Here is a 13,492-nt window from a genome sequence, read left to right as displayed (position 1 = left end):
AAGCCAGGAATTAGATGAGATTACCAAGGAATAAATACAGATCAGAGTTTCTCAACCTTGGCACTACTGCCATTTGGGGTCACAACATTTTACTGTGGAGGCTATTCTGTGCATTGTAGGATGTTTAGCAGTGTCCCTGGTCTCCACTCACTAGATTAAAGTACCAACCCCACAAACACAGTTGTGATGAACAACAATGTCCCCAAATATTTCCAAATGTCTCATGGGGGACAAATCACCACCCCCTTCCCATTTGAGAACCACTGACAGAGATAAAAAAGTGAAGGGGACCAAGCACTCTAACATTCTATCATGTTCTTTCATATCCAGGTTACAGAGAATCGTGTTACGCAAAATCAACTTATCTTCCTGTCATTTTATTATCTTCAAACCTTAATTCAAGACCACCATGGAGCACCTGAGTGGCTTACCCAGTTAAGTGTATGACTCGTGATCCCAGGGCATAAGACCAAACCCCACATCAGGCTCCACACTGAGACTGGAGTCTGCCTGAGATTTTCTTTCTCCCTCTGCCCCTCCCCCTGCTCATGCTCTAAATAAATAATAAATAAATAAACTCTTAAAAAATATCACCATTCGGGCAGCCCCGGTGGCGCAGCGGTTTAGCGCCGCCTGCAGCCCAGGGCGTGATCCTGGAGACCCTGGATCGAGTCCCACGTCAGGCTCTCTGTATGATGCCTGCTTCTCCCTCTGCCTGTGTCTCTGCCTCTCTCTCTCTCTGTCTCTATGAATAAATAAATAAAATCTTTAAAAAAAAAAAGGCAATCCCCCCCCCAAAAAAAATATCACCATTCACTTTATCTATTTATAGTGGTGAACACTGCTGGAGAAAAGTCTCATATGTTTATTACATGTAGTACCATGTATTTAGTGTTCATCCTTAGCTGAGTCCTCTAAAATACCACCATCTTTCCCAGGCCATTGCTTTTCCCATCTCATATACCTGCTGTTCCATTTACCATTCACTTTACGACTAATTTTATGTATCCTCATTATATGTTTATTATTTTGTTAACTGACTTTCCGCTCAACCACAGAGTAAGTTCTCTACCCCAGTGTTGGAACACAGTAGACATTCAATCCATGTGCGAATCCTCTCCTCCAACCTTTGTCAGTTTCCTATGTCACAAAGTAAATTCAGGCCACCAGGAATGAACTTTCGATATTCTGCACCCACAACTACAAATTTAACTCTACCTAAGGACGCTTTTCACCTGGTCTTTAGTACTTGCTAATGTAACCAATAAACCTCCTATCCCCCAAATAGTCAAGAATCAGCTTTCTTCTCAACCTTTAGTAACTATCTGATAAGGATACTTATATATCATAAGGTGGGTGGGTATTTCTCAAGGTTCTAACCTTGACACTCCTCTCTTCTCCTTCTGGGTAATCTCTCTGGACTAGCTTATTCATTCATTCTCAAGGCTTCCATCATTACCATTTAAGCTAAAAACTCCCATATCCACATACCCAAGCCAAACGTTTTTAAGTTCTAAACACTTTCAACAGTCTACTAGTCATCCCTCCTCAGATTTACCAAAGGCACCTTGACATGTCCAAAACAAAACCCATTTTCTCCCTATATGTGTATTCATCTTCCTGTACTCTCCATCTTTTCTTCATCTAACAAGTATGTACCAGGACCTACAACAGACACCTAGAATACAAAGACAGTTTACTGTTCAAAAGGAACTCACAGTCTAGGAAGAGACAACAAAATAATAATATAATCCAATTCCTACTGGGACACCTGGGCAGCTCAGTGGTTGAGCGTCTGCCTTTGGCCCAGGGCATGATCCCAGGATCCAGGATCAAGTCCCACATCAGACTCCTTGCAGGGAGCCTGCTTTTCCCTCTGCCTATGTCTCTGCCTCTTTCTGTTTATCTCTCATGAATAAATAAATAAAATCTTAAAAACAAAAAAACTTAGCCAAAGCAATCTTGAAAAAAAAGAACAAAGTTGGAGGTATCATAATCCCAGATTTGAAGATATACTACAAAGCTGTAATAAAACAGTATGGTATAGGCACAAAAATAGACACATAGATCAATGGAACAGAACAGAGTCCAGAAATAAACCCACACTTAAATGGTCAATTAATTCACAACAATGCGGAAAAGACGGTCTCTTCAATAAATGGTTCTGGGAAAAATGGACAGCAATATGAGAAACAACAAAACTGGATCATGTTATTATACAAAAACAAACCTGAAATGGATTAAGAACCTAAATGTGAGACCTGAAACCATAAAATTCCTAGAAGAAAACATAGGCAGTAATTTCTTTCACATTGGCCATAGAAACATTTTTCTCTGTGTCTGTTTTTCTATCTTTCTATTTTCTATCTTTCTACTTTTTTAGATGCCTCCTCTGGCAAGAGAAACAAAAGCAAAATTAAACCACTGAGACCACACCAAAATAAAAAGCTTTTACACAGCAAAGGAAATCATCAACAAAATAAAAAAGCAACTTACTGAATGGGAGAAGATATCTACAAATGATATATGTGATAAGGGGTTAATATTCAGAATATATAAAAAACTTCTATAACTCAACAGCAAAAAAAACACATAATTTGATTTTAAAATGGGCAGAGCATCTAAATAGACATTTTTCCAAAGAAGACATACAGATGGCCAATAGACACATAAAAAGATGCTCAATGGGGTGCCTGGGTGGTTCAGTCAGTTAAGTATCTGCCTTCAGCTCAGGTCATGATTCCAGGGTCTTGGGATCAAGCCCTACATCAGGCTCTCTGCTCAGTGGGGAGCCTCCTTCTCCCTTTCCCTGCCATTCCACCTACTTGTGCGCTCTGTCAAATAAATAAAATCTTTAAAAAAAAAAAAGAGAGAGAGAAAGAAAGGAAGGGAGGGAGGGAGGGAGGGAGGGAGGGAGGGAGGGAAGATGCTCAACATCACTCATCATCAGGGAAGTGCAAATCAAAGCTTCACTGAAAATCACTTTACATCTGTTGGAATGGCTAAAATCAAAAAAACAAGAAATAACAAATATTGGTGAGGATGTGGAAAGGAACCCTGGTGCACTGGTGATGGGAATGCAAACTGGTGCAGCCACTGCGGAAAATAGTGGAGAGGTTCCTCAAGAAATTAAAAATAAAATTACCCTATGATCCAGTAATTCCACTAGTGGGTATTTATTCAAAGAAAATAAAAACACTAATTTGAAAAGATAAATGCACCCCTATGTTTACCACAATATTATACACAAAAGCCAAAATATGGAAGTAACCTTGGTGTCCATCCATAAATGAATGGATAAAGATATGGTGTATATATACAGATATATGTACATATACATGAAATATTAGCCATAAAAAAGATTTTGCCATTTGCAACAACACAGATGGAGCTAGAGAGTATAATGCTAAATGAAATAAGTCAGAGAAAGACAGATGCCATATGATTTCACTCATATGTGGAATTTAAGAAACAAAACAAAGCAAAGAAAAAAGAGACAAAAAAACAGACTCTTAAATAGAGAACAACTGGTAGTTGGCCAGAGGGTAGGTGAGTGGGGAGAGGGGTGAAGTAGATAAAGGGGATTAAAAGTCCACTTACCTTGAGATAAGCACTGAGAAATGTATGGAATTGCTGAATCCTTTTTTTGATATAAATAATTATAATAAAATTTAAGTGACTGAGAAAAGAATCAGGACAGAGGGTGAGAAAGAAATATTCTGACCCATAATTTAACTAAAATTTGGCTTTTACTCACTGTTTCTTAACATAATGTACTCTTTCAACATTTTCTCAAGAGCATAAACTATCTTTGGAATTTTCCCTGTTACATAACAAATATTTCCTTATAACAAATTCTTTCTGATGACTGTTTTTAACATTCTTTAACTTCTGAAACCAAATCTCTCTAAGTAACTTTCAAGTGGTTTTTTGGCCCATCATCATTTTCTCCAATGTCAAAGGATGACTAATATAGCAAAGTGAGGGGAAGCTTCACTTCTGAAGGTAAATAAAAAATAGCAAAGAACATTTGCTTCCAGTAGAGCACTCCTTTCATATTTAAGGTGAAGAAAGAAGGTACAAATCTATTTTGACTAGTGGGTGATTATAATTGAGACTTTTTTTTATGACTTGTTGTTATGGACTGAATTGTGTCCCCACTCCTGCCAAATTCATGCTTAAATCCTAACCCCCAGCACCCCAGAATGTGATTTCGTTTGGAGACAAGGTCTTTAAAGAGGTAATTAAGTTAAAATGAGGTCATTAGGTTGGGCCCTAATCCAATGACTGGTGTCCTCATAAAAAGAGGAAAGGAGGACACAGACACACAGATCACGTGAAAACACAGAGAAGACAGCCATTTACAAGTCAAGGCGAGAGGCCTCCAAAGAAATCAAGCCTACTGACACCTTGATCTTGGACTTCTAGCCACCAGAGTAAGAAAATAAATTTCTGTGTTTAAGTCCCTGTAATGAACTGAATGGTGAACTTGAATGATATCCTGAATTTGAATGATACCCTTTCAAATTAAACTGAAGCCCTAATCCCCAATGTCATTGTGTTCAGAAATAGGGCCTTTACAGAGGTAATAAAGGTTAAGTGAGATCATATGGGTGGGGCTCTAATCCAATAGGACTGGTGTTCTTATAAGAGGAAGAGAAACCAGAGATACCTCTCCTTCCCCACATGTACAAAGAAGAGGCCATGTGAGGACACAGCAAAAAGGTACCCATCTATATGCTGAGGAAAGAGGCCACACCGGAAACCAACCCTGATGTCACTTTGATTCTGGACTTCTAACTCCCAGAACTGTGAAAAAATAAATTGCTATTGTTTAAGCTACCTAGTCTGTGGTACTTTGTTATTGCAGCTCTTAGCAGATTAATACACTTATCAATCCAGTAATTTAAAAAGAATTTTTATTTTTCCATATCGAAGAAGACAAAGTATTTAAGTACCCCTATTAAAACAATAAAGCTATAGCTCAGGTGATGGAAGCTTTTTATAACATTTTTCTTACCTTCTTGAAGAATGTTGCAGGTGCCATTTCAGATCCATTCAGTGTTCGTAAGAGGAACATTGGCCAGGATGATGCATTCATCTGATAACCTATTTTATAAAATAAATCAGCATGAAAAAAGCCTCCCTGTGATATTAGAGCAAGTTGGTATAAAAAATAGGTTTTGTTTATCATTCTTCTCCAGAGAATGACTTTCTTATTGAGAAACTAAGGAAACAGCTCCAATCAGTTCTACTGTACCCACTGCATTATTTGGCAACAATGCTAACAGTAGGGGGTAGAAACTTATTTTAGAGAAGTCAGTAGCTAAAGTTCACCAACATACACATATATCTGTTAGAAATGGGCCATAATACTAGAGGTGATCCAAGCCAAAACCCAGAAGAGCTTTCAGTTCCCACCAACAGTCACGAAAGCATGGCAAAGGCTGCAAAAAACTTCCAGCCCTTCTTTTTCCTTAGAGTCCCTGCCTTATTTTCTTTCACAAAGAGTTTTCTGTCAAACTTAGCAAATGTACACTTACAATGATGCATTTCATTGTATATCAATTTCACCTCAAAATTTTTAAAAAACTGTAAATAAACACTCAACTCTAATCAATGATATGCATGCTGAAGCATTTGAGGGAAGTGTACTGACATCAATAACTTCCTCTGAAATACATATTTAAAAATAAGATAAATTGATGAATCAATAGGCAGATAGGTAACTGATAAAGCAAGGATGTAAAATGACAATGGTAGAACCTAGGTAGTGGGTATGTGGGTGTTCACTGTAAAATATTTTCACCTTTTCTTTATGTTTGAAATTTTTCCACACAATATGTTAGGAAGAAAGATAGCTCTCACTTGAGCAATCTTTACATACACTAAACAAGATCTTCTCTTAGAATTTGTATCAGATGAAATCAAAATACACTCAACGGTATCTTTTTTAGAGATGTCACCAATTAATGGTGAATATCACAGCATATGGCACATGCAACAGGGGGTAGAGGTCTGCTAGTTTTATTGCCTTCTGGGAGCAATCCATTTCATGCAGCACTTCCCTGCCCTGATGCCAAAATTAAAGAGAACTTGGCATGTATCCCTGGTGGATACATGCATTAAGGTAGGGAGGCACATGTATCCCTGGCAATTACTGGTCGCTGGGTCCATCACTTGGATTAAACACGCAAAAAAGTTCAGACATAAAGTCATCCTATATTAATCCTGTACCAAAATCCCCTTAATCTGACCCAGGGAAATAATTTTTGCTAGGAAAAAAAATGCGGGGAAGGGGAGGTTATTATATACTCCCTGATAATAAATTAGTGTTATCAATGATATCTAATAAATAATTATCCACAACATGGAATTACTACATTGTCATTAGAATATTGCATAAAAATAAATCTCTGGGGATGCCTGCGTGGCTCAGTGGTTGAGTGTCTGCCTTCACTCAGGGCATGATTCAGGGTCCTGGGATCAAGTCCCATATCAGGCTCCTCCCAGGGAGTTTGCTTCTCCCTCTGACTGTGTCTTTGCCCCTCTCTTTGTGTCTCTCATGAATAAATAAATAAAATCTTTAAAATAAATAAATAAAAATAAACACAAATATAATTCTCTGGTCCTTATGCCTTTCTCTTAACCCTCATCTTGTCCTATTACATCATGTAATCATCATCACCATCATCATCATCTTAATTTGACATTTTTCTTAATTCTTTAATTGCCTAAAGTCAAACACAGATAAAAGTGTATATAAAAATTCAAACACATATAAAACTAATCTACAATGTTAAGAAGTCTAGATAGTGGTACCTTTGGGAATAGGAGGTTTATGACTGGGGATCAGCAGGAGTGGGGCTTCTGGGGTGCTGATAATGTTCTGTTTCTTGATTTGGGTGATGGTTTTTATGGATGTGTTCATTTATAAGCTGTACACTTATGAATTGTATGCTTTTCTGTTTGTATGCTAAAACTTTAAAAAATCTTTTAATAACCTTTAAGGTTTAAATAAAAGAAAACCAAGTAAGCTGTGTTATATTAAAATGGAAACTATGTGAAGCACCTAATGATCAAACTGGCAAAAATTGTGTATTTTTAATACGTACTATCAAAATACATATTAATCAGCATGCACTATGTATTTCATATTTTTAATTAACAAATTCTAAAAGTAACATGAAAAACAGTAACCATAAATCTGGCTATGTGTCTGAAATGTTGGCAATCACAACAGCTATGCTTCCTTTAAACAAAATTCAAAAACATATTATCAGTTGTAAACAGAAATCAAATCCAAACAGGGAAGTACTATGCCTCAGGTTTACACTTCTTTCTATCTCTTGCTGAATTCTGTATGATTTAAGAGCTATTTAAAACATAAATGATATGAAGAAAGAAAAGGCAAAAGGCAGAAAACACACTCTAAACCACCTTCTTGGAATAACACATCTTTAGTTAATTTTTTAAAATATTTTAAACCAAATTAGGAATTAGGAATAATTAACAAATAGAGCAAGGAAAGTATAAAAATATATTGCTATAAGAGTGGCAATTATTAATATCTTAAATTTGGGGTTCTAAGGGAATTAACTAGTCAGAGACAAAAAGAAATCCATTCTCTCATTGTGCTTTACAATAGAGAATTTTCATTTTCAGCATTGTAAAGAAGAAACAAAAAACAAGGGTAGCCCAGGTGGCTAGTGGTTTAGCGCCGCCTTCAGCCCAGGGCGTGATCCTGGAGATCCAGGATCAAGTTCCACATCGGGCTCCCTGCATGGAGTCGGCTTCTCCCTCTGCCTCTGCCTTTCTCTCCTCTCTCTCTCTTTCTCTCTTTCTCTCTCTCTCTCTTTCTCTCTGTCTCGAATGAATGAATGAATGAATGAATGAATAAATAAATAAAACTTTTTTTTAAAGTGCTTTAAAAAAATTGAGAACTTTGTACTTAAAAACTTTTGCTATAAAGTTCCATCAGTTTTCTCCCTTTCAAAGACTTAAAGGTACTGACCTCTACCCCTCTCACTATTTCTTCTCATTACAGTTGTAATGAAATTCCAAGTTTGAAACTGGGGTCTGAATGTGGAATCATACCCTTCTCCTGTGCTCACCGCCATGCCAAAAATGCTGAATAGCTCAAAAGACAATAATGAGGGGAAAAGTGACTCGTAACAAATGCTACAAACTTCTCCCCCAAAAGGGTTTCTGAATCTGCATGTGTGACCTAGTAGAGCTGCTTTTGAAATTTCAAGTTTGAAGACAGCACATGTCTTGCCCTGGAGTGGAGAACCTTCAGCACACATATGCCAAACGTGTATTTAAGTGAAACTCTGTAACATATGGTACTGAGTTGATCTCTCATACATTCTCCACAATAAATATCTATTTGCAAAAATGCCTAGAAGAGATTTCTAAAAGGCCACTTCAGGGACATCCACTTGGTTTGGTCAGTAAAGCATGTGACTCTTGATCTTGGGGTTGTGAGTTCAAACCCTACATTGGGTGTAAAGATTATTTAAAAATCAAATCTAGGGCACCTGAGTGGCTCAGTTGGTTAAGCGGCTGACTCTTGATTTCAGCTCAGGTCCTGAGACCTGGCCCCATGGGCTTGGTGCACAGTGCAGAGTCGACTTGTCCCCCCTGCTCATGTGTACTCTCTTTCAAATAAATAATAAAACCTTTAAAAACTAATATAAAATCTTAAAAATAAATGAGTAAAAGGCTACTTGAAACTTTTTCTACTGAATATTACATTAGTAAGAATATTTAATTTTAAAAACGGTTTATCCTTACCCAGTGGAGGCTGAAGTAAGTCCCCTTCCTTTTCACATGTCCCAATAGGCTGTATGTCTGGAGAATCAACAAGTCTCCAAAAATCATTTCTGTTGTCACTACCATCCAGTCTTAAACGTAGCCTGGCACCAGTAATTCCAACAACTGTGGCTATACATATCGAAGTCATATTGCGAGGGTCATGGGCTTCCAATTTCATGCCAACTTTGAAGTCATTAGCTGGTGGAACCTGGGACTGTATATATTACATATATGTATGTGTGTGTGTGTGTGTACCACACACACACACACACACATACACACAAATAAAGTTTTATTAAAATGCACACAAATAAAGTTTTATTAAAAGTTTTATTAAATGCAAATAAAGTTTTATTAAAATGTTTTATTAAACTGTAAGAAAAACAAATGGTCAGTTATGTTACCAGAATACCTGCAAAATATTTTAAGTAACAGTCATGGCAGATAGTGAGCAAAAGAACTATAAGGGTCAAGGAAAAGATCTCCAAACCCTCTCCTTGGCTTGACATGCAGCATAAAAACACTGCTCACTGCTGGTCTCACTCCTCTGACCACTCCAGGCAACCCAAATACAGTCTATAAAATGTACCCTGAGTCGCTTTCTAAAATAAGAATCTGATTAGGCCATTCCCCTTGAAATAAACCAACAGGCAGCTCACCACTGCCTAAGTCCAAGTCCTCAGTACAGTTTAAAAGCTCCCACACCTTTAACCTTATTCCCACACTATCACCTCCACTGGCTTTGTGTTCCAGCCACCCCATGCCATCTCTCAACACTCAGGTTCTTTTACATCCATGTGCCTTTGCTTTGGATGTTCTCTCTGCCTGGAATATTTTTCTCCTCATTCCAACCATCTCAGATATCACCTCTTCTGTGAGCACTCCCAGTATAGAGTTATCATAGTTTTCATAATTAATTATTTACATGTCTGTCTTTCCCTCCAGATGGACAATCATAAGGGCTTAGTATACATGACACAGTAAATTCTTAATGAATGAATGCAAAGAAACCATCTGGCCCTTAAATGGCACTACTACAACCCTTTCATGTCCTCACACTGCTAGAACCTAACAATCACACAGACATCCCTCAACAAATTAAGAGTTTACATTAATATATTTAATATCTATAGAATTTTGACATACCTGTCTGAAACAGTCTGAAGGGGCACTCAAAGATCCAGTCTCTTTCAAGTAATTTTCCCAGTGGAAATCATCTGGGAAAAAAATATATATATACACACAAAAGAAGGGTATTTTTAGCAAATATAATATATATACTAACTCTCAGGAGTAAAATGGGACTTTAGCTCCATATCTCTCTAAAAAAAGACTTCCTAAAGAGTAAATTCAAATTTCCTGATCTGCATTTGATTATCAACATAGAAATAATAAGACAACTTTCTGATAACAGCTCTGATATAAATTACACTCCAGATCTTGTCAATGTAATGAAGAATTAGCACAATGATTCTAAAAATGTAGACTCTTAAGAACAATTGAAGGATATTTTATAGAGTAAGAGCAAATTCTACTCATCTGTCTCCAATATAAATTTACTCAAGACAAGTGTATACTCAAGATCATTTCATCCCATTAATGTGAAGGCACTTCTTTGTTTTTTCATGGAGAACTAAAGGTGTTTAGGTATGTGATCTAACAGTCTTACCCCTGCAATGCTTTATGGAAAGAAAAAAAATCTAAGAATCAGAGTTGCTTCTCAATTGGCTATTAGATCTCCATACAGGGTATCAAGAATATGGTGGCAGAGCAAAGCAGTAAACCAGTCATCAGTACAGTCACTGATATGAATTACTTTAATGATCTATATTTTCTACAAACCCTTGCTGTCCTTTCTCTCAGTCAGTCTTCGTGATACATTACAATGGTATTGAAGAAGGTCAGAAAGCAGTGTACTTTGCCTGGCTTGCACACTTCAATTCACTGTTCCAGTCAGACTGTCAAGACACTGAGAAAAAGACTTGATAACAGTATCAAAGGTACTACTAATTCATACAAAGTGTTTTTGGGTTTTTTAAATTTATTTTAGACAGAGCGAGAGAGTACATGTGAGCATGTGCACAAGGAGGAGGGGCAGAAGGAGAGAGAGAGAAGCAGACTACCAGCTGAGTGGGAAGCCCTTGCAGGTCTTGATTCCACAACCCCAAGATCATGACCTAAGCAAAAATCAAGAGTTGGACATTTAATCAACTGAGCCACCCAGGTGCCCCATAATTCATACAAAATGCAATTCTCATCAACCACTTATACTCCTGCTTAATTTCCTCACTATAAAAATATTGGGTTTGACAGTTTCCCTTCCTGTGGGAATTACCAGCCTCTTATATATCCTTCAAAGGGTAGAATGCTTATACACACATACACATACACACAAATGGAGTGTTGTTAAATGTTTAACAACCAGCTTTCCAGAAAAATAAATTAAAAGCCTGACTGGTAGTGTTTGCAGATTTCTATGGCATAAATACTACCACCACAGCTAATCACAAGGTGACAAGGCAAAGTCAACAATTACAAAGCTAGGAAGAGATGTGCACATGTGGCTCTCACAAGCTGGTATGAGTCAGCTTCAGCATAGCACTGTGTGTGTATGTATTTATATGTGTATATACACATATTACACATGGTATTAAGCATGTCATACATAACACTGTACACTCTGCTTTTTTTAACGATAAATCTAAGAGATTGTTCCATTAAAAAAATAAGCTGGGTTTAATTCCACTTGCAGATGATATGAAGCTAACCCTACCACAGTGCTGAATGGCATGCAGCAGAATGTCAAGAATATGGGCTCTGAGGTCGAACCTGCCTTTTTCCAGTCTGGCTCTGCTTCTTACAGGCTATGTGACCTGAGCAAGTCATTTCAGTTTCTCAGCCTTAGTTCCTTCACCTACAAAATGAGGGAAAGTAATACATACAGTACAAGGTACTTGAGAATTAAATGATGTAGCATACATATAAGTCACTGAATAAAAGGTATGGATTATCATTCTAAAACTAAAAAGTCATAGATGTACCTAAATTTATTAATACTGGATAGCTTTGTCAAAAGTGAAAACAGTGGCACTTGGCTGGCTCAGTCCATAGAGTATGGGACTCTTGATCTCAGGGTCAAGTTTAAGTCCCATATTGGGCATGGAGCCTACTTAAAATAAAAATTTTAAAATATATATATTTAGGGGCACCTGGGCAGCTCAGTTAGTTAAGCATCTGCCTTCGGCTTAGATCATGATCCTAGGGTCCTGGGACTGAGCCCAAGTCAGGCTCCCTGCCCAGCAGGGCATCTGCTTCTCCCTCTCCCTCTGTCCCCACCCCCAACCCCACCCCGCTTGTGCTCTCTCTCTCACCTACTCACTCTCTCTCTCAAATAAAATCTTTATACACACACACACACACACACACACACACACATACTTTTTTAAATGAAAACTGAGATCCATAATTCCAAAATTAACTGACCAGGATATTTCAGTGACCTCCTAAGCACTAACCTGACAATCAGGAAACCCAAGGTTCTAACTGAAGCTCTACTACACCATATGACCTTGGAGAGCATTTATAAAAGACCTGGGTGGCTCAGTCGGTTAAGTGTCCAACTCTTGGTTTTGGCTCAGGCCATGATCAGGTAATGGGGATCAAGCCCTATGTCAGGCTCCATGCTCAGCATAAAGTCGGCTTGGGATTCTCTCCCTCTCCCTCTATCCCCATGCACACACTCTCTCTCAAATAAAATAAATAAATAAAATATTTTTTAAAAAATAGCAAAACAAGGGCACCTGGGTGGCTTAGTCGGTTAAGCATTCAACTCTGGATTTCAGCTCAGGTCATGATTCTTGGAGTCATAGGATCAAGCCCCATGTGGGGCTCCATGCTCGGTGGGGTCTGCTTAAGGACTGTCTCTCTCCTTCTCCCTCTGCTCCTTCCCCTGCTCATGCATGTGATCCCGGGGTCCTGGGATTGAATCCCGCAGCAGGCTCCCCACAGGTAGCCTGCTTCTCCCTCTGCCCATGTCTCTGCCTCTCTTTCTGTCTCTCATGAATAAATAAATAAAATCTTAAAAGAAAAGAAAAGAGAAAGAAAGAAAGAAAGAAAGAAAGAAAGAAAGAAGAAAGAAAGAAAGAAAGAAAGAAAGAAAGAAAGAAAGAAAGAAAGAAAGAAAGAATGATTCCATGGAGATTACCTCTATAGGCTGTCTTCCTGTAGGAACAGAAAGTCATAGGTGAACTACCCCAAGAGTGGGGCTGGCAGGACAGGTACCACAGATAAACAAGGGGCAAAAGGTTTGCCTGGAAAACTCGGATAAACACAGTAAGTTTGTTATAGTTATTTTATTCAGCTTTTGTGTGCATATGATTAATTTTCTTGTTTTCCTTAAGAGCAGGTACAATGCGTTAGATTCAATCTCCTGAGTCTCTGATGCAGTGCTATACACATCCTGTTCCCAATAAGGAACTTAAAACATGAATTAATAACTCAAGGTTAATAAACATTTACTGAACATTTACTGTATACCTAGGCATTATAATAAATGCTTTACATTCATTTTCTTTATTTAATTACAACAGTCCCATGAAGTAAATAGTAGTATTCCTGTGCTATAGAGAAGAAAAAAGAGACTAAGAACATTGAGTAATGTGCCCAAGGTCAAAAG

General features: G+C 37.8%; 1 protein-coding gene across 10 annotated transcripts in view; it reads right to left on the bottom strand.

The window, feature by feature from the left end:
* Window positions 1-13,492, bottom strand: part of SCML2 (Scm polycomb group protein like 2) — a 101,128-nt gene that overhangs the window by 60,544 nt on the left and 27,092 nt on the right. For 5 of the 10 annotated variants that reach the window (XM_077889963.1, XM_077889962.1, XM_077889960.1 and 2 more), the window contains 3 exons: window positions 9,964-10,034; window positions 8,797-9,031; window positions 5,021-5,109 (listed from right to left, as the gene is read on the bottom strand). In XM_077889963.1, coding sequence (XP_077746089.1) covers window positions 5,021-5,109; window positions 8,797-9,031; window positions 9,964-10,034 — 395 coding nt within the window. Of the gene's footprint in view, window positions 1-5,020; window positions 5,110-8,796; window positions 9,032-9,963; window positions 10,035-13,021; window positions 13,136-13,492 lie in introns of all 10 variants that reach the window. The other 5 variants (XM_077889958.1, XM_077889956.1, XM_077889965.1 and 2 more) reach the window with 2 other exon arrangements.

The sequence above is a fragment of the Canis aureus genome, chromosome X (assembly GCF_053574225.1).
Source record: "Canis aureus isolate CA01 chromosome X, VMU_Caureus_v.1.0, whole genome shotgun sequence".
Classification (NCBI taxonomy): domain Eukaryota; kingdom Metazoa; phylum Chordata; class Mammalia; order Carnivora; family Canidae; genus Canis; species Canis aureus.
The sequence above is the reverse complement of the archived record's forward strand: the minus strand, read 5'-3'. Positions and strand labels throughout refer to the sequence as shown.